This window comes from Trichechus manatus, unplaced genomic scaffold, assembly GCF_000243295.1.
Source record: "Trichechus manatus latirostris isolate Lorelei unplaced genomic scaffold, TriManLat1.0 scaffold00141, whole genome shotgun sequence".
NCBI lineage: Eukaryota > Metazoa > Chordata > Mammalia > Sirenia > Trichechidae > Trichechus > Trichechus manatus.
Window position 1 is genome coordinate 5408472 of NW_004444077.1, and position 21214 is coordinate 5429685.

Below are 21214 nucleotides of genomic sequence, written 5' to 3' on the forward strand. Positions count from 1 at the left end.
AGCTGCCCATTTAGTCTCATGTATCTACTTGAGCTAAGAAGCACACTCTTCATGAGTATCATTTTATGTCCCATAGTCCAGTCTAATCTTTGAAGTGTTGGCCTCGGGAATGGTTTTAGTTTTGGGCTAACAGAAAGTCCAGGGGCCATGTCTTCCGGGATCCCTCCAGTCTCAATCAAAGCATTAAGTCTGGTCTTTTTACAAGAATTTGAGTTCTGCACCCTACTTTTCTCCTGCTCCGTCAGGGACTCTCTGTTATGTTCCCTCTCAGGGTGATTATTGTGGTAGCCGGGCACCATCCACTTCTTCTGGTCTCAGGCTGATGAAGTGTCTGGTTTATGTGGTCCTTTCTGTCTCTTGGGCTAATACTTTCCTTGTGTCTGTGGTGTTCTTCATTCTCTTTTATTCCAGGTGGGTTGGGACCAAGTGATGCATGGCTGCTCACTAGCTTTTAAGACCCAAGACGCCACTCACCAAAGTGGGATGCAGAACATTTTCTTTATAAACTTTGTTATGACAATTGACTTATAGGTCCCCTAAAAGCATGGTCCCCAGACACCCGCCCCTGCTACTCTGTCCCTCTAAGTGTTTGGCGGTATCCAGGAAACTTCTTAGCTTTGGTTTAGTCCAGTTGTGCTGACTTCCCTCGTAGTGTGTGCTGTCCTTCCCGTCACCTAAGATAATTCCTGTCTACTTTCTAGTTAGTGAATATCCCTCTCCCTCCCTCCCCACCCTCGTAACCATCAAAGAATGTTTTCTTCTGTGTTTAAACCTTTTCTTGATGAACTACCTACCTTTTGGATAGCAGTTGAGCGCTTAACCGTTGCACCATTTGCCCAGGTTATTGTTGTTGTTATAGCAACCCTGTAAGATGTAGGTATCACGATGTTATGGGTTTTAATTTGCTCTTTGTTTTTTTTTTTTAGTTTTTCCAAAATGCATTGCAATTTTAAGCCCAAATCCAGTTTGTGCACTCCCAAGATCTGCTCAGTTCAACAGATTCACCACCAGCTAGGCCTCAAAGCTCCCCCAACTTCATGGCAGGAATGCCCAATTGCTACCGCAACAGACTAAGGAGTACCATCCCCCACAGCACCAACTGACAAAAGAGAGACTATAGCAGGTGAATACTGACCAGACTGTACTCACAAAAGCACCAGCTTCCCACTAGTTCCCCAGGCTCAGAGAACACAATCCAAAAGTGTTGGGGGATTAATGCTCTATGTAGCAGATCTGACCAAAAGAGGTTGCAAACGGGAAAAAGCTAACAGAGAAATTGCTTGCCTTTCTTCTCCAAGTCCCATCCAAGGGTTCCAAGATGCGGTGGTTCTATGTGGCCTCCCTGGAGACATGCAGTATGAGTAAAAATAGGCTGAGTTTTGTTGTGTATCAGCTTAATGATGCACCACTTATTAAGACTCCCTTCTTTCTGACCTCACTTCCCTTTGTCCTTCACTCTTGCTCCCTTGGTATTACAACCTTAATAAAGAATTAGCATGTAATGTACCCCTCAGGCTCTGTTTTTTTAGGGAACCTGGGCTACTACAATAATTCAGACTCTTCACTATAATGATCAGCTATTACACTGTGTGGTAATGAAGTGATGAGCTACCTTTTGGTTTAAGCCATTAAGGAGATACTTAAGGCTATTTATCCAGAATCTATCTGAAGTGTAGTGATTAGATGCTCAGACTCTGGTGCTGACCTGCCTCATTCAAATCCTAACTCCACCATAAACTGTGAAATCCTGGATAAGTAATTTAAAATCAAGCTTTTGTTTCCTCATCCACAAGATATGGATAATCAGAGTACCTACCCCATAGAATCCTTGTAAAAATTAAATAAGTTCATACTTATTTAATGCCTGACACATAATAAACACACAATGGAGGTTAGCTATTTATTTCCACTGTTGCCTAATTAACAGGGTTTTTCTTCCCTCATTGCTGTTAGAGTACCTTCCTATAGCAATATATCTGCTTTGCAACTTCTTAAAATACTGTAGAATTATATACCAAGAAGTCTAACTTGCTAGAACTGTGTGCAAAGTAAAAGTAAATAAGGTCTGGGTCAAAACATGAGAGTTCATGTATATTAGTGCAATTTTTTTTTTATAATAAAAGGGCTGTTTAGTGAAAGGCTCCCAAGTGCAAGTTTGCCTACATCTTGTTTCTTGAGCATATCCTACAAAATTATGAAATTTTATATTCAAGTATTATACATTTTTGAGTCATACTGTATGACTACTGAATATAGAATTTTCAGTTAGCATTAATGCCCCTGAATGCCTCACTATCCTAGCTGTGAAACACAAGAATTTAGCGACCATAAATGGAACTCTCATTCACTCTAATTCTGATTATTTACCTTCTAAGATAAAAATACCAGTCAAGTAGAAGAAGATTACGCCTGCCCTTTTAGCATCTAGTACAATGTTTTATAAAATGCTTACCCAAAATTTAATCACCGTGTTTTGTTTCAAGACTCATTCAGTTTAACTGAAACTGGTAACCAGTTGCCATCGACTCAATTCCAACTCATGGCGACCCCATGTGTATCAGAGTACAACTGTGCTCCATGGGGTTTGCAATAGCTGATTTACCCATCTGGTAAATCTTCCATTAGAAGTAGCCTCAAGGTGCAAGGAAGAAACACATAACTCCACCAACGTTTGGGGAGAGACACATGGCATGTATGAGGGCAGGAGGGCAACATACATGGAAGACCTTAAACTTACTATCTCTACACTCTCATTAAGCATCTCAGGATCTTACACTTGGATATCCCAAACATAGAATCCCCTATCAAAGCTGACCTCAAATCAGTGTTTATTTGTAATAATCATGTTGCTTTATCTAAGGTTCCAGACAATAAAATCAGAAGCACTGTAGCTAGCAGTGCCAGTGGCCCAAAAGTTTGAAAATTATTGATTATGAAATGTGTCACTGACATATAAATTACAATAATAACAAATTAGATAATTATCTATAATAAATAATGGTAACAATGTACAAATTATGGTTAAGTGAAACTCCTTACGGTTTAGGTGAAACCCCCAAAGTACCACTTTTCGGGGTAAGGATAATGAGCCTATGTGAAAGGACTCTGTAACAGTTATTAGTACAACTCTCAAAGGCCATTTTTATTTGCTTCCTGGATCCTGGTGTATTCTTACCTGGTGAATTCCTGAATGAGTGTTATAAAAGAGAGTGGGCCCAAGGAGCAACGCAATTCTCTCGCCAGCCTACTTCTATGAAAAGGCAGTGAGCTCAAAGCTCTTTCCTTCTTGAACTTGCAGATTTCTTACTCTTCATGGGTTAGATTGGGTATAGAAGTTTCAGGGCCCTTCCTTGAGATGCATGAAGGCACCAAGGAGCCAGATTCATGTACATGCAACCTTGGTCTTATATCCTTTGCACTGTTTGTTTGCTGGTACAATAATACATCAGAATGACAACAAACTTAAACTCGCTGTAGATGTCATTCACACAAATCCTCAAATTGGGACTAGATGTTGTGACTTGGCCCAGCTCAGTCACTCCCTTTAATGACTGAGCATTTATTTCTTCCAGAAAGCTGTTCATTTACTAACATTGCTAGGCAGATGCACATTTAACATGAAGCTAACAAAGCCAAAGCTTTCAAACCCAAAGGGAGGACCCTAGCAATGGTTCACACAGTCATACATGTTTGTAAATTTTGCAAAAGTAAAATATTTTAACCACAGTCAATTCAAGCTTCTTCTTCTTTCCTCTCCAACTTCCCTCCATCACATTGTGCATCGTATCAGGGATAGTGACTACAGGCATTTTTGGGATCTAGCTAAGACAGAACTGAGTTAAAAAATATATTTAATTTGCATTTAATGGGATATATTTATGTGATTCACCATCAATTTCATGAATAGACAAATTGTATTAGGCAACCCAGTGTAAGAATGGTTTCCACGAACACTCTTATTACCCACTGCACAGAGATACCCAGCACGAAAGTGAAGGACCAGAATTTGTACCACTATGTGAACATATCTGGTGGTTCTAGTGCTGGAATTAAGGCAGTGATGGAGGAGAAACTAGGGTTGAAATGTACAGAACTAGAAGCTAGTCTATAGGAAAATTCCCCAATCATCAGACATGTAAATGTGTCACTAAAGGATGTGGTTCTTGCCAAAATGGAAGTTAAATGGAAGTTCTCTCCTGAATAATGCAACATGTTGTTGTTCTGTGCTGTCGAGTCCTTTCCGACTCATAGAGACCTTATACAATTATAAATGCGCTATAAATTTTTTCTTTTTTTCTTTTTTAGATGGGACTGTCAGAAATAGAAATTACTAGAATTATTGTATTTAGAGAGCACTGACAAGAGTATTACCGAGAGCTAGCTTATCTGTAACAACCCATACGAGAAGGAAGCTTCATAGAGGTTTATCCAAATTTGACACCAATGTTAAAAATTTACATAGCATTACCTAAAACAAGTTGTGACTTGGAAGAAAAATTTCTATACTCTCAACAATGAAAATCAAATTTCAATCAACCATGCTAGAGGAAAAGTAAATTATTTTTCCATGCTTTCTATAGAAATGATTACAAAATTGTTATCATATGAACAATCAAACCAAAAATATAGAAAAAAATCATTAGAGGAGTGTGGGTGTGTCAGGCATTTAATCTATAAAAATATATCATTTTTCTAAGTTTTGTGATATTTGTGGTATTTGTTGACTTTCAAACTCATAAGTTTCTGTGATTTCTCTTTCTAAACAAATACAATAATTTTGGTGTTAAACTTTTTATACCTTTTCTCAAAGCAGGCACTCAGAATTGTATGAGCTTCAAGTCCTACAAAATTTGGATCCATTTCTGGGGTTAGGCATTCCTTCACAATTAAGCTTTGCTTATATATCAGCATCAACTCACTTTAATGCTGTAGTTATCCCTCACACTGTCTTGCCTCCAATTGGAATTTGTAAAAGTCATCCCACAATGCCAAAGGGTGATGCTAAGGCCACAGTGAACATGATTAATGGCTAGCACAAGACACTTATATTGCAACATGTATCACACAGCTTGCAATTACATGTTCTTCTGTCTCTACCACTGGTTTTCTACTACATAGCCCCTTCAGTGCAAAGCACTCTACCGACAGATAATGGATGCACTACAAATGTGGGAATGGGAGAAGCAAAGGGAAGAAGGGAAGAAGAGAGGGAGAAGCGACAGATCTTTAAGGAAGCAAGTGGAAAAATAAATTATGAAAATGGTTTTAGCTCTAGTTTATAGATTGGGAATAAACCACGAAGTTTTTATGTTTTGTCATAATATCTTTCAATGTGTGTGTACTTCAGATTTTTATCTTAATTCCCTCAAACTTTACTCACTTTTTGGCTTAAGACATTTCACTTCAATATGTTGTTTTACTTGTTGTTATTCTCATCGATGTATTGCTCTATAAAAGCAACCAGAGCCCACATGAAACACAGCCTCTTCTAACCTGAGACCAGAACTAGATGGTGCCCAGCTACCACTATTGGCCATTCTGACAAGGAACACAATATAAGGTCCCGATGGAATGGGAGAAAAATGTAGAACAAAAATCAAATTCTTAAAAAAGGGCAGACCCACTGGATTGATAGAGACTAGAGGAAACCCTGAGACTATTGCTCTAAAATACCCTTTGAACTTGAACTTAAAGCTATTTCTGGAGGTCACCTTTCTGCCAAATTATAAATTGGCTTATAAAATAAACACTGTCACCCAGAAGTAATGTGCTCCCTTAAACAATCAACTATATGAGACCAAAACAGTCAATATTTACCTAAAAGCAAAGATGAAAAGGCAAGGAGGGGAAGGGAAACTACATGAGGAAATACAACAAACAGAACAGAAACAGTGAGAATGCTGACAAATTGTGGAAACTGTAACCAATGTCACAGAACAATTCATATAAAAATCGTTAAATGAGAACCCAATTTGCTGCATAAACTTTCACCTAAAACACAATAAAATTTTTCTATTTAAAAAATAGAAAAAAAAATCAACCAGAATATTAACTATGTTTTGCAAATGGAAATCTGTGAATCTAATCACAGAGAGACGCCTAGAGGAGCCACTAAATCCTATAATGTCCAACGGGAGAATTTGGAGAGTCCTATTATGTTTAATAATTCACATACCAGTGCCCAGAATTTAATATAAATTGAACTGAATCCTACACACCACTCTTTGTAGATTCTGCCTGTCGATAAGACAGACTTTCATAAAAACTGGCAAGCTAAAAATACAGACTACGGCCCATTTTCATTTCAGTGAAACAATGTGAGTATAGTGGCATCGTATAAATATTTATTAAACTCTATAATTCTTTCAACTGTAATGATAAGTGAAAGTATCCTTCAATGTGCATACAAAACATCTTCAAAAAAGCATTTTTAGAAGACTGAAATAAGATGCAAGCTATCCAAAGTCATGAAGGGCAATGAATTTATCCCACTACCTTCCAGAGAGCCACTAATACACGAAGCAAGCTTTTGTTAGGTTTTGCAAGCTCTTCTTACGAGGCTTCTGAAACGTTACTCTTTGTTAACTGAAGAAATAATGACAATTCAGCATCACTTTGCACTGGGGAAATAAGGACCTGACATGAAGGGCCAGATAAGCCATTGAAAATTTGTATTATTAAATATAAAAGGAAGACCACTTACAGAGAAAAGACCACACAAGCTTCCAGGTTGTTGGCTTGCCACCCTTTCTGAATTACCTCTTTATGATTGTCATCATTTTTATCATTTACTAGTTACACATGGACAATGGCAGCTCAGGCTTGATACACAATGGAGACGTAATTACAGATCTCAACCAACACTCCTCTATTAAAACCTAAACTGCCTTCAGCCAACAGTTAAGAAAAGGTCAAGAGGCACACACCTGCTGAAAAGACTAATAAGGACACGCTGTTCATTATTTTCCAGAAGCATCTAATCCTCTCTCCCACCTGGCTTACATGACAACTACTAAGTTCATCTAAACGCTGTGGAGTATTCAGGGCTCCTCTGGGAAACATTATTTTCTATAGAATAATTATGGTCCAAAAGTCTAGAGGTAAGGTTAAAAAATCCAGAGCCAAAAAAAGTTTCTGCTGTCACTTGATCATAACTTCATTCCTAACTTTTGCTTTCTCTTGTCCCAAGGGGAACGTTTTAAGGGCAAGCCTGGGCCAAAATTCAACGAGTCTCTTTTGATCTAGACGAGTGGGGGTAAAAATATCATCTCCAAGAAGAATGAGGACGAGGAACGCCATTTAGTCTGGGTTTATCATGAATTACACCAAAGCTGCCAAATAACATCTGTCGTACTCCTCAACTTGTCAAAGAGGAGTTACTAGGCAAGTTTCGGGAAAAGCAACTTGAAGGATTAACAGCCACACATAACATAAAATATGATTTCTGGAGCCTCTGAATATGAGAAAAAGAAGCTTACATTATATTACATTATGCAAGAGACACACTACTATGGGAATTAGCCATCCCTTTAAATATCTGGGCTGGGGCTGATAGTTTTTTCAATGGCAAAAAGCTCCTCATATTTCTAACAACACAACTTTCTCTCTCTTGGTTTTCGTTCCCTCACTCTTGATTATCTGATGATTAGAGACTGAAGATAAAGATTCTAGACCCAGTGCTAGAAGCTAGTGAACAATTCTTCAATAGAACGAAGTAAATAAAAGCTACTCAATTGAATGTCTTTATTCTTTCCTTGGCCACCAGCTGAAATGAATCCTTCTCCCCATAGGGAATAAATGTACAGTATGACATTTTAGAGCTAGAAGGATCCTGTTCCTACACCATCCAGCCAAATCCCTCTTTTTCTTATGCCTGATAGGACAGCATATTCAGCAAAGCAAAAGTAGTCCTTTACTGCAGAAAAAATGTGGAGAGCAAAAGCTGTACAGTTTCACTTTCTTTCCTTTTAAAATGAAAGCATTGGATAATATTATCTCTCTACTGTTTCTCTGGAGTCCCTGGGTGGTACAATCGGTTAATGCACTCGGCTGTTAATGGAAAGTCTGGTGGTTCCAGTCCACGCAGAGGCACCATGGAAGAAAGGCCTGGCAATCTACTGCCAAAATACCAGCCACTGAAAACCCTATGGAGCACAATTCTACTCTGGCACTCATGGAGTCACCATGAGTTGCAACTGATTCGACGGCAACTGGTTTGGTTTTTTTGGTTACTGTTTATCCAGGGCTCCAGTGAAATATGCCAACGCATCAGAGTACCGTTACAGAAACTGGAGTTAATAGGAATTTCTGGAAAACATCAGTCTTCGAAATATTTTTAAACATGAAATCTGTTTTAGAAATATTTACTTAAGAAAAATATTTTATTAGTCAGGGTCCTGAAAGAAAACAGATGGCACACTCAACTAGGTAATTGAGAAAAGTTTAATAAATAGCCTGTTTGCAAAGGTGTGGACAAGGTTTATGCGGTACTCAAGGGTTAGTAAGAAGAGCAGGGAGCTGTTGCCGTCCAGTAGTAGGACACAACCAGTCGACAGTACCCAGCACGGAGAGAGTGAAAGGGATTAACACCCGGACCAGACTCTAAAGAGTCTTCCTCTCTAAGTTCCCACTGGCAGGGCCAACAAAGTCAGAAAGCAAAGGAGCCCACTCAAGCAACTCATACAGGTCAACCTCCTTGGCACAGAGCAGAAAGTAGGGTGCAGAGTGGATCTGGACAGGCAAATAGGAGAAAGCTAAACATAATACTGAACACAGTTATAAACTTATTTATGGTGGAAATTTTCTGCTGTCAAAAAATAGTAATTAGACTTATAACAATTCATGTGTCTGAGATGCCTCTGTTGGGTGTCTATTCGAATCTAAGTGCACATTAGGTCTCCTAAGCCCTTGATGATGCTCTATCAAAATATTTGGAATAAAAAAGACATTCTATGCTCAGATAAGTTTAAAAATACTTGCTAGAACCTCCATAGAGAGAAAGGTAAAAACAAGTGCACTTGCTTTGTGCATGTGGTTTTTTGAAACAACTGTCCCTACCTCAAGGGATGACTGAATGAGACCATCTGCATAAACCACTTTGCACAGAACTTGGCACATAGTCAGGGCTAATAAATTTTGACTGCTGCCTCCTCTGCCACTAGAATCATCGTGAGCAGCTGCATTCTGATCTCTCAGACAGATGGGGAAACTTTCCACTATGGAAGAACCATGTCCAGTGCCTGTACCTCTTCGTGTCACTAGTATCTGGCCTGGTGCTTCGTGCATAGGTGGTGTTCAGTTAATGTTAGATTAGGAAGACAAGAGTGCTATATCAGGCTGTATTATTATTCAGTATTCATTTCTTCTTCCCCCTGTTGGCGGAGGAGTCTTCTTTGCCCTCATCAGTGTGGGCCAGTTTTGAGCAGAAGTTTTGAGAGGCTCTGCAAGTTTCCAACCCCCTCTTATGCTCCTGTCCTCCACCTTGAGAATATTACATCCCAGGTAGTGGATGCTACTGCAGCCTGGGTGCTGGAATGAAATGATATGTGGAACAGATCTTAACTCATATTCTCCGACAAAGCCGCTTCAGCTGTTCGTCCAGACCCAGGAGCAAGAAAAAAAAAAGTTTATTTCTATAAGCCACTGAGCTGTTGTGATTGTTATACAGCAATAACACATATGCTGAACAAGGTTATAATAGGATGCTGGAGTTGGGGGGTGGTGGTGGTGGATATGAGATTTGCAGTCCATTGCGTGGGAGTTCAAATCCCAGTTCTGCCAACTACCGGATGTGTGACCTTCATTAGGCAAATTCCAGTAAAATCCTACCTTGCAGGATTACTGCAACAATCAGAAATAGTACCTAAAAAGCAGCTAGCACAGTGCCTGGCACATTATAGATATTTGATAAATGGGATAAATAATAAAATTAATAATAATGGATGGCAAAAATATCTTCCCAATTATCCAGGATTAATGTGCTGAAGTGGAAAATGTTTATCCCAATGAAACATTTCTTTAATTAACCTCAGGTAAATAAAATGGTGACATCACTTCTCAAGTTTACAGTTACAAAAAAAATCAAATAGAAAATCACAGTTTAAAATGTACAATGTGTTTTTTCTAAACCTTCTGAAACCTTTAAATTGTCAAGAATCTGAATTCCAGTTGTGGCAAAGAATAAGAATGCATTCTTTGTGAAGAAAAAAAATCATAAAATTGCATCTTCTGGACTGTTGATTTAAATTGTGATCAAATCCAATGTAGTTGGGGCTCCCCAGTTAATCCATTTACTATGCACATTATTAAACATTTATTAAATGCCCATGTGTGGTAAAGAATGCCAAAGGTATGGTTTTGTTCGATGAGCTCAAAATAAAGTCAAGAACATAAAGTTACTAAATGCATCCACTAATCACAGCATACGCAGTTTCACAAAACAGAAGTACTACAGTAACTGAAGCACAGAAATAGATTTTAGATCCATCGGGGAAGGGACTCAGGAAAAAATATCTCCAGTAATGAATTATAAAAGATTTATCTGGGTTGTAAAAATTGACCAGAAAAGAAATTGTTGTAAAGCATGGGCTCAATTCTCTGCCATTCAAAAGAAGAAGGAAAAGGACTATACAGAAAAGACATAACCTGGTAGCCACTTCTCTTAGGAGCCCAAGAAAATTTAAGGCAGTGTTTTCAAACCACATGCAGAAAGAATGTTTGGAGTGCTTCATTAAAAATGCCTGAACTCTTACCCTAGAGCTACTGAATTAGTATGTTTGGAAAGCTGGCCTGGAAATCTGCACTGTTAACAAATTCTCAGGTGATTCATATGCACTGCAAAGTTTGAGAATCACTAGCTAACTCACACTTTTAAACAATCTTTGACACACAACTTAAATGCAAAACTCCAAAGGCAAGATCCCAACAAGTTCAGGGCATTCTATGCCCAAGGGTCAAATGAAAACAGTAAGAGTCTGGACTTGAGACTCAATAACAGCTGCAGGGATAAATAGTCATGCATTCTGCCAGCAGCTCAAACCTTGGTTTTTTAGCTGAAGGATCATTCAACAATCAATTCAACCCAAATGTACCACAGTGATGGCTTCTCTTGTTGGACATTCATTTACCAATCTTCTCCTTAACCCTAGCATCCCCTTGGCACAAGTCCAGGTAGTCATTCCTCATCAGCTTCTTGGGTTTGGATGCTAAAATACTCAAGAGTGAGAGGAGAGGAAATAAGATGGTTGAGAATATTATTATATGGAAAATCTAATCTTCATAAGAGATTTCAACACTCAGTCAAAATCATTTTTTCTACAGCACAGAGGAAAATACAGCATTATTTTCTAAGGGAGGGGAACAGAATAAAGGGAAAAGGAAATTGCTACTATAGTTGCAAAAATTAAAAATCCTATGGAAGATAAACCAAAATCATATGTAATGAATGTAAAGAAAAGAGCACTGGGTTTGGAATGCGGAGCTGTGGGTTCTAGATCCAGCTATATCCTCTATTGGATAAAGCCGGCACAACTGACTTAGCTACTCTTTAACCCAAAGGAGTTAATGCTTACAGGAAAGAGCTTTTTAAGCCACAAAGCAATGTCAAAATGCCAAAATGTAAGTGGCATTATTATCATCGATGGCAAATTTCTTTTATCTAATCAGACTACAGCAGTACAAATGCAGAGCCATGAGTTGTTTTCTTCAACACAGGCAAAGGACATCAAACTCATTGAGTCAAGAATTATAACGGCAGTTTTATCATCAGATGAAACTATACATATATTTCCTAAAATAACATCAACATGAGAACAAAATAACAGTACAAATGGGGAAAATCTAGGCCACTCTCACCAAATTGTTCCTGCCCTTCACGGCATCAAGCGAGACCAAGGTACAATTTCCTGAGAAAAACGACCTGGTGTCGCTTGATATAGTCATCTATATAGCTAAATGGTTCATCTGGATACCTTCCTGTTGACCTACCTAACCACATCCACCTGAGTCCAAATGCTGGTCTTGGTCAAGGGAGAGACATACAAACAAAAATATGAGGCAAAAAGGAAGAATGATTAATGGTCAATGCCAGCAATAAATGTGTCCAGAGTTGTAGGGACTTCATTGCAGTTTTGAGATCAATACCAAATTCAAGTGTACCTAAGAACATGCAAGGAAATTCATACTTCTCTTTAGACGGGAGATGGCATAGTAAATAGTTACTCAGCGATAAGTTTGAAACTTTACCAATTGCCGTGGAGTTGATTCCAATTCATGGCGACCCCATGTGTGTCGGAGTAGAACTGTGCCCCACAGAGTTTTCAATGGCTGAGGTTTTGGATATAGATGCGTTTCTTCCAAGTCACCTCTGGCTGGACTAGAACCTCCAAACTTTTGGTTAGCAGCTAAGCATGTTTACAGTTTGCACCACCCAGGGATTCCAAGTTTGAAATTAGGCTCCAAGTTATATATCATCTTTGAACCTCAGTTCATGAGTTGATGACTATTAGTCCTACCTCATGGGGCTATTGGGAGAATGAAACAAGACCTACATATAAAGCCCTTTGTATAGTGTCTTGTGTATGTTAAGTACTCAATGAAGCCGTTATTAGTAGTGGTAAAGTATTAGAACAGAGTAGGCACTCAATAATGATTACTTTCTTTCCTTTCTTGTTTTGTGCTTCAAAGATGGAAATATATTCCAAACGAATGACAAAGGATATGTAATAAAATACAGTATGTGGTTCAGTCAGGACCCAATTATCCTGACATTTACCTTTTTTTCCTTCATTATGGTTATGGAGTCTAAGTTTTACAATTTACACTGGCCAGAATTAGACCTTGTTATTTCCAAAATTACAGTTTAAAAGTTTGAGATGGTACATACAGCTTTGTAACTCCCATTTAATATTTAATGCAGTTTCTCAAATCCTTTTTCTAGTACTATTGATATACAGTTAGTATCACTATAACGACACCTTCCCAAGACCTATTCACAATTGCATTATCATCATCATCATCATCACTGGGAGCAAAGTATCCTATGAGTGTTGTAGAAAAGTGATTTAATGTATGCAAATGCGCCCTGAAAACTGTAAAGTGCTAATACTACCATTTACACAAGAACAGAGAAGATACAGCCCTTAATCTTGATACGTCTACGATCTAAAAAAGAAGACTAGAGAAATGTGCAGTGCTAATAAAGGGACACACATGCACGCGTGTGTCCAGGCAAACGCACATTTAAAGAGAAATAATGACAGTAATTAGTATTAAAAAAAAAAGTCTGTGTCTGTATCTATGATGCAGAGTGAATCAGTAGGTGGGGGCAATGAAACTATTGGGGCAATTTTACTCCCCTCTTCAAAAATATTTCCTATAAAAATTAATTCTTATAAATAAAATTTAAAAAAAAATAGATGTTATAAATATAATCCAGACTATATCTCCTCTATCATCTGCATTATGTGTAGAGACACACCTCCACATATTAATGAAGTACACACAGAGTGAATGTCTGTCGTTCAAGGGCCAACCGTGCCTGTGAAACGTGAAAGAGCCAAGCACCTAATGCATATCACTTCAGCAAACCATGAGTGTAAATGGAAGGATTCATACACAAATCCATTGAAAATCTATTTCATACTTCTAATTTAAAGCCAATTCAAATGTAATTTATCAGGGCCCTTAATTTAGTGAAGGTCAAGAGTGCAATCAACAGAGGTGACAATTACTTATGCTTATCAAAAGATAATCTGGTAGCAGTAGTAATGAACAATAAAAAATCAGGGACTTCCATGGAAACCCAAGACCTTACTGTATAAACAGGTCGTCTTACAAACCAACACATCCTAAGACATAGCTTTTACTTGCATCATCTCTGCATCAAATACAACCTCATTTGTCAGTCTATTTTACTGCCAGAATATCCTTTCCTATGTTGACGATTCGAGAGGTAAAACAACGCTTCTGGCACAAATGTTAAACTTACCACTCTCGTCATCTATATTAAACCTTCCAAGGCCACTGCCATCCCTGATGGAGTACTGGATCTCTCCATCCCTCCCGGAGTCTTCATCATGGGCAGTCACCTGCAGCACACTTGTTCCAATGCGTGAGTTTTCTTTTACAGATCCAACAACAGCAAAGTCTGGGAAGTAAGGGGTGTGGAGGTTTTCGTTGACATCCACAACTTCCACCTCAACAAAGGAAACAGATGACAGAGAGACAGGCCGCCCTTTGTCTTTGGCCCGGACCGTGAGGTTATAGAACTGCTGCTTTTCATAGTCAAGTTCTTTGCTCAAGCGGATGGCACCACTTGCTTTGTCGATTTCAAATCTCCCATTATAATCATTGACCAAAGAGTAGCGCACTTGACCTCCCAATCCAAGATCCGGATCGTGGGTCTCCAGCCAAGCAATGACAGTGCCAACAGGGAGATCTTCAAGAACCTTCACACTATAGCTACTGGGAATGAAAGCTGGGGAGCAGTCATTGACATCATCCAAAAACACCTTGAGAGTGACAACAGAAAACAGTTGCTGACCACCTTCTGACTTGTCCCTGGCTTCTATTTTTAAAGAATAGTTTGATTTAGATTCACGGTCCAGTTGGTCAGTTACATAAACAATTCCAGTTGAGCTATTGATGCCAAACTGCTGTGTATCAGTCAAGACAGAGTAAGTCACTTCGCCATTGGAACCCAAGTCTTTGTCTCTGGCTTCCACTTGAATAATCTCAGTACCGATACTTGAACTTTCAAGAATGTTAACTGAGTAACTGTCTTGAAGAAAAATCGGGTTATTGTCATTAGCATCCTCCACATTGATGGTCAGCAACCTCCACGAAGACTTCTGTGGATTACCTAAATCATAGATGGTGATATTAAGGAGATAGAAGTCTGTTTGCTCTCGATCCATGGGCATAAGGACTTTAAGTTGCCCAGTCTCCATATCAATATTAAAGCAGCTGTCCGTATTTCCATCAGATATTGTAAATAGCACCTTTCCATTGAAGCCAGAGTCGGCATCATAGGCTTTAATCTTCAGGATGTTAGCACCAACTGGCAAATCCTCCTTCACAGCCACATCAGAAGGAAAAGACTTGTCAAAGTGTGGTCCTTGCCTATTAACTGAATAAAAGTCAAGAAATCCATCTTCCAGATTCAGCTTCCCATTCGCTTTTGCCTTAATGAGCAGTTTCTCTGCCAGCTTTTGAGCCACACGCGTTTCTCTGCAACTGAAGCTCTTTGAAGAAACCTTCCCATGGAGGACTGAAATGTTAACAGACATGGGGTCTGCAAAGTTCTCTCCATCAGTTGCCGTAATCCTGAGGCCAAAATTACCATTTTTAATGCCAGAATTCATCAGTGACTTTTTAAGCTGTAAAACACCAGAGTCTGGGTTTAAATAAAAGAAACCGAGTTCATTTCCAGAGATGATTTTGTACTTCACAAGTTCAAGTTCATCAATATCAATGGCTGAGACAGCCGTGATGTGACCCCCAACTGGAAAGTCATAGGAAATAACTCCTTGGCAAGCAACTTTTTCAAAGAGAGGGCTGTTGTCATTGACGTTTCCTATTCGAATAGTCACATTTACCTCACTTTCATGTCGGTATGGCGAACCCCAGTCAGAGGCTCTTACAATAAACCTGTAATTTTCCGGAGAGGATTCAAAATCCAGTTCTTCAGTTGTGCTAATAACACCTGTAAACTGGTTAATGGCAAATGGTAACAAATTCAGGCTGGCGATATTATAGGTGATATACCCATTTTCTCCTTTATCCTTATCAGAAGCTGAAACTGTCAGAATGCTCGTTCCCACCGGAACACTTTCATTCACGAAAGCATCATACAGTGGCTGCTGAAATTCTGGGGTGTGGTCATTTGCGTCTTCTATGCTGACAGTAACTTGTGCTTTTAAATCCCCTTCCCTGTTTGTCACCCCCAGTTTATAAACCTCCTTCTTAATGGTATTCAGTGGCCGCGCTGTGACAATCAGACCAGACTGAGGATTAATTTTAAAGTACTCTGCATCCTCACCAGGAGATAATTTGTATTCCACATCTAGCGGTTCAGGACTTAATTTTACTATAGCAACCACTACACCAGGAGGCGAAATTTCACTGATGCTCACATCATACACTTCTTTTTCAAATCTCACTGGGACAGTGTCTCTTTTGGGGTTGGCAATGTGGACTATCTTCACTGCAGAAAACTTCTGAGGTGACCCCTTGTCTTTTGCTTGAAGAGTGAGATTGTAGCCGTACGGAAAGCTCTGCCAGTCAATCTGCTTTTTCTCCTGAATCTTGTACTCGTTCAGCCACTTTCCTTCCTTGGCCAGGAAAAACTGATCTAGAGGATCCCCAGCCACAATGGAAACAGATTCAATCTCTCCATTGGCCCCCTCATCTAGGTCATCGACGGTCACTACAGCATATGTTGGCTCTTTGTCCAATGAGAAAGGAGTATGAGTGACTACATGGATAGTTGGGGCATGTTCATTTATCCGTTCAATGTGAACGTACAGCTTTGCAGTACTGCTCACTCCATTGTTTCCATAGAGTTTCATCCCCCGGTCCACAGCCAAAATTTCCAGATCATACCTATTCTTCTCATCATAATTTAAGCGTCCACTTAAAGAGATGACACCACTCGTGGGGTGAACTGAAAAGAGATCAACTTTGTTTTTAAAGTAGTAGTAGAATTCTCCATTGGAACCAATGTCTGCATCTGTCGCTGTCACCTGGGCGACACTAGTCCTTAAAGGTGTGCTTTCTGCGATTGTAACAGAGTATGTTGTGGGTGAAAACAAAGGTCTCAGATCATTCATATCTAAAACCTGTATATTCACTTTGGTCCATGCTTCTAAATCTTCTCCTCTGACAGAACCTTTAACTATCAATAAATAATTGTCCTGTATTTCCCTATTCAATATGGCAGAATTGCCACCTTTAGTTCTTATTCGGAGGAAACAGAAATCTGCAATGATGACTTCCTCTGCTTTGAAAAAGCCTTCCTCATCTCCAGATACTATTCTGTATTTGATATCCCAGGACAGATCTATCAAGGTGATGCCCATTCTACTCTGGCTGTTGACATAGGTCCTTGCTGCTGAGTTCTCATACACAGTAGCATTATAAATGGAATGTGTGAAGTGGAAGCCCAGGGGCCCAGTCCTTGGCAGCCCCTGGGAGACAGTGGCCAAAAGCTTGAGAAGCAGGAGGATGAGGCAAGGAGGAGGCCGTGTGCCCACACAGTATCCCATAATTATATCCATCACATCATACTTCCATCCTGAAGGGAAAAAAGAAGAGAGAAAAGACAAATTAACCTAGAGAAAAGTGGAAGAAGGAATAGGAAATAGTTAATAAAATTAATATGAAGTAATAATGAACCAGTGCATTTTTAAAACTTTAGTATAAATCTTTTTACTAAAACAGCCAATAAAAGAAAAAATTAGAAACTTCACCACTACTAGATGATAAGGAATTTAAAATCACTAGGATTTAACCTTACTTTATTTTTTTTTTCAAGAACACTTTTACAGCGCTGATTGAAGTGTTCATTGGTACAAGATTTCTTCCTTTCTCAAGGTCTATGTAGAAATATGTATTGGAAGCCTTAAAAATACACTTATTTTTGACTCAGTAATTACTCTGAGAAATAATTAAACAAATATTCATCATAGCACAGCTGAAAATACAAAAATCGAAAAGACAATAAATGCCTATCTACAGAGAATCCATTAAATAATTTGTGGTGCATTCATAAAATGGAATACTATGCAACCATTAAAAATAATGGTAAAGATGTATATTTTCAGATTCAGAAAGATGTAACACTAAGTGAAAAATGAAGATCATATAAAACAGTATATGTAGCATATGGTATGATGCAATTATTATTTAAACATCTGTATGTAAACTGCATTCTACACTTAAAAGGATGAACTGTGTTGTGGGGTTTGGGGGCTTATTTGCATCTCCTAATTTTTCTTCAGTGAACAATATTCATCAATGTTTATATAATTATTTATATAATTTTTAAAGAAAGATATCACCACGATGTTTTACTTTTAAAATGATCAAGATTTACTCATAATCCCATACCACCAGCATGAGCAAAAATATCATGAAACGAACAAAGCAGAGATGATGATCCCTAAGCAGTTACATGATCTTAGTGATACTCATGAGTGAACTGTGCACGCTACTCAGAATAAAGGAGATAAAAGCAACTTTCAGCAAGAAAAATCTAAGCAATTACAACCGGTACTTCCAATTATTTTTATCAGCCATCACTACAGCTCTAGGACTATGTGGATTAAAAGTTAAAAACATTTTCCTATTTTAACCATTAAAATCTGTCAAGTCTTTAAATAGAGGGCAAAAGGTCTGTTTTAACAAGGAACAGTTAAGTCTATTTACTCCCTGATGGGTGGGATTTGTAGAACTCCCACATATGGGCTCTTCCACCCAGCCACACTCCCGAGCCTCTTCAATTCTTTTCTCTCTTCTTCCTTTCTTCCTCAGGAGGGGGTGGGGAGATGAGAGGGAGTTGGGATAAGAAGGCATGGGAAATGAATTCTTTAGAGGGCACACTGTAATTTAGGCATAAATAATAAATGCCAGACATTTTCACTATATTTTATTCACTCCCCAGTACTGCCTTAAGCAATAGGTACTATTTTAGCCAATTACAGGTTAGAAAACTGGGTCAGAGAAGTGAACTCATTTGGTTGGGGCACTGGCCCAACCAATGTCCCTCAGCTTGTACATAGCAAAGACCTCAAACCCTAGGGTTTCTTACTCTAAAATTTATTCTCTGTTCCACCACACCATTATCCTTTCTAAATTATATGTAAGCAAGACTGAAATAATTAAAGCCCCTGTGAAACATATGTAGGGGCCACTGGTAATTCAGTGGTAGAATTCTTGCCCTTCATGCAAGAGACTCAGGTGCCATTCCCAGCCAGTGCACCTCATGCACAGCCGCCACTTGTCTGTCAGTGGTGGTTTATGTGTTGTTATGATGCTAAACAGGTTTCAGACTAGGAAGAAAGGCCTGGCAATCTACTTCTGAAAATCAGCCGATGAAAACCTTACAGATCACAAAAGTCTGATCAGTAACTGATTATGGGGATGGTGCAGGACTGGGAAGAGTTCATTCCATGTGCATTTTACTTTACTTTTATGACTCCATGGCAGCTAACAACAACAGCAGAAACATATATGGGCATAACTTAATTCTATTAAACTAGTTAACAGTTGGAAACCCTGGTGGCATAGTGGTTAAGAGCTACGGCTGCTAACCAAAAGGTCAGCAATTCGAAACCACCAGGCACCCGCTGGAAACTCTATGGGGCAGTTCTACTCTGTCTTATAGGGTCACTATGAGTCAGAATCGACTCAATGGCAACTGGTTTGTTTTTTTTTTTTCAGTTAACAGTTATCATTGATGGAAAAGCATAAAATCCACCCAACATCTCTATTTGGTTATCTATTTTCTGGAGTTAAACTAGTTCTAATTACTGGCTGTAAGTTGAAAAATTCCCTGTAGAAGAATAACATTTTAAAATACTACAAATATAGTTTGTAAAATGTTTTTGTAACCAAGTTTGGCAAGGCAGATATTACTAATGCCCTTTTTGTAGATGAGGACATGAAGCCTCATTTTCTTAGCAGGAGAGTCTAGATGAGAACTCAGCCTCTATATACCCACAAGGCTTTTCCATTTTTTTCCAACCCTGCTCTACAGGAGACGCCCATAAAGCAAAATGCTGAGCAGGCATGTGTTGGGTCCCACCTGGGGATGAAATCTGTCCTGCTGTTCTCGTCCGCTGAAGTAATAGGAAACACTGAGTAGGCAGTCAGAAAAAGTAAAAAGTTTCATATAGGAGTTTTATAGGCAGAATAAGGAGCCCTGTTGCACAGTGGTCAAGCCCTCGTCTGCTAACTGAAAGGTCAGCGGTTTGAACCCACCAGCTGCTCTGCAGGAGAAGACTGTGAGCGTCTGCTTCAGTAAAGATCACAGCCTTGGAAACCCTATGGGGAAGTTCCACTCTGTTCTCCAGGGTCACTGTGAGTCTAAATAGACTTGACAGCAACAGGTTTTTCTTCTTTATAGGCAAACTAGACAGCAAAAATGAAAAGCAGGGAGATGGGATAACTCTATAAAAGAACTTGAATCTCAAAGTTAATTTCACAAGCAGTTGCTCTGGCTGTCTGTCCTTGGGTAACACCTCGGGTGCTAAGTGTGTGAAGCAGGAAGGCTGTGGGGGCACTGGCACAGGGAACCAGGCAAGAAGGAAATCAGATGGCAGCTAGCAACCTTCCTGCTGGAGGTCCCTGCAAAGACACCATTGGGCTACAAGTCATGTCAGAGGACATTTTGTTAGTAAAATAGCATATTTTAGTTTTGTGAATATGGTAGGTTCAAATGTCCTACCCTGGAGGGTGAAGAATCCCATGGGACCAGTGTGATTGGAGGTGCTTTAGTGGAACATACTCGGTTGAAAATGGAAGCAACAGACCCCTCTTTAGGGATCACAGATGTACACAAGCAGAACTTTCCTAATACCCCATAACCTAAACAGACTCTTTTATTTCAGCATCTGGAAATGCTCCAAAGTTGAAGCGTATTTTTTTAGGTTCACTGTGAACACGGTGGAGTGAGACACAGCTCTTTTTAGGAAATGACCAAAGGCAGTGTTACCCCTTGAATAAAAAACCAGGGCTTCCCTCAGCACGTACCCAAGAAACCCCAATTCAGCTTCTCCCTCATTCCCCACTCACGAGTCTAAACTAAAGAGACTGCCTGTGAGAGCAGTTTTGCTGCTTCTCACCCAAGGAATCTGAACTCTGTGGCCATCAGAGTAGAAAATCGTCTCAATGGTAAATTCAGTTCAGCTGAACTCTTTGTGAGTGGAATGCACTCGGCTGCTAACTGAAACGTTGGCAGTTCAAGTCCACCCAGAGGTTCCTCAGAAGAAAGGCCTGGAGATTTACTCCTGAAAAATCAGGCATTGAAAACCCTACAGAGCACAGTTCTACTCAGACACTCACAGGCTCGCTGTGAGTCAGAACCAGCTCGACAGCAACTGGTTCTGGAACTCTTAATCTGTCGCCCGTCCTAGCCCTGGATGCCAAGTGAAGGAAACCTGATGGGGGTGGGGCGTGTTTGTGCATCTTTGTATTCCCAGCACCGTACCTACCT

At 39.4% G+C, this 21214-nt stretch overlaps 1 protein-coding gene across 1 annotated transcript in view; it reads right to left on the reverse strand.

Annotated features, from left to right (window-relative positions):
* Positions 1-17276, reverse strand: part of FAT3 (FAT atypical cadherin 3) — a 593682-nt gene extending 576406 nt beyond the window's left edge. The window contains exon 1 of the mRNA XM_004385557.2: positions 13988-17276. Within this exon, the coding sequence (XP_004385614.1) occupies positions 13988-17276 (3289 nt within the window). The remainder of the gene's footprint in view (positions 1-13987) is intronic.
* Positions 17277-21214: the final 3938 nt, after the last annotated feature.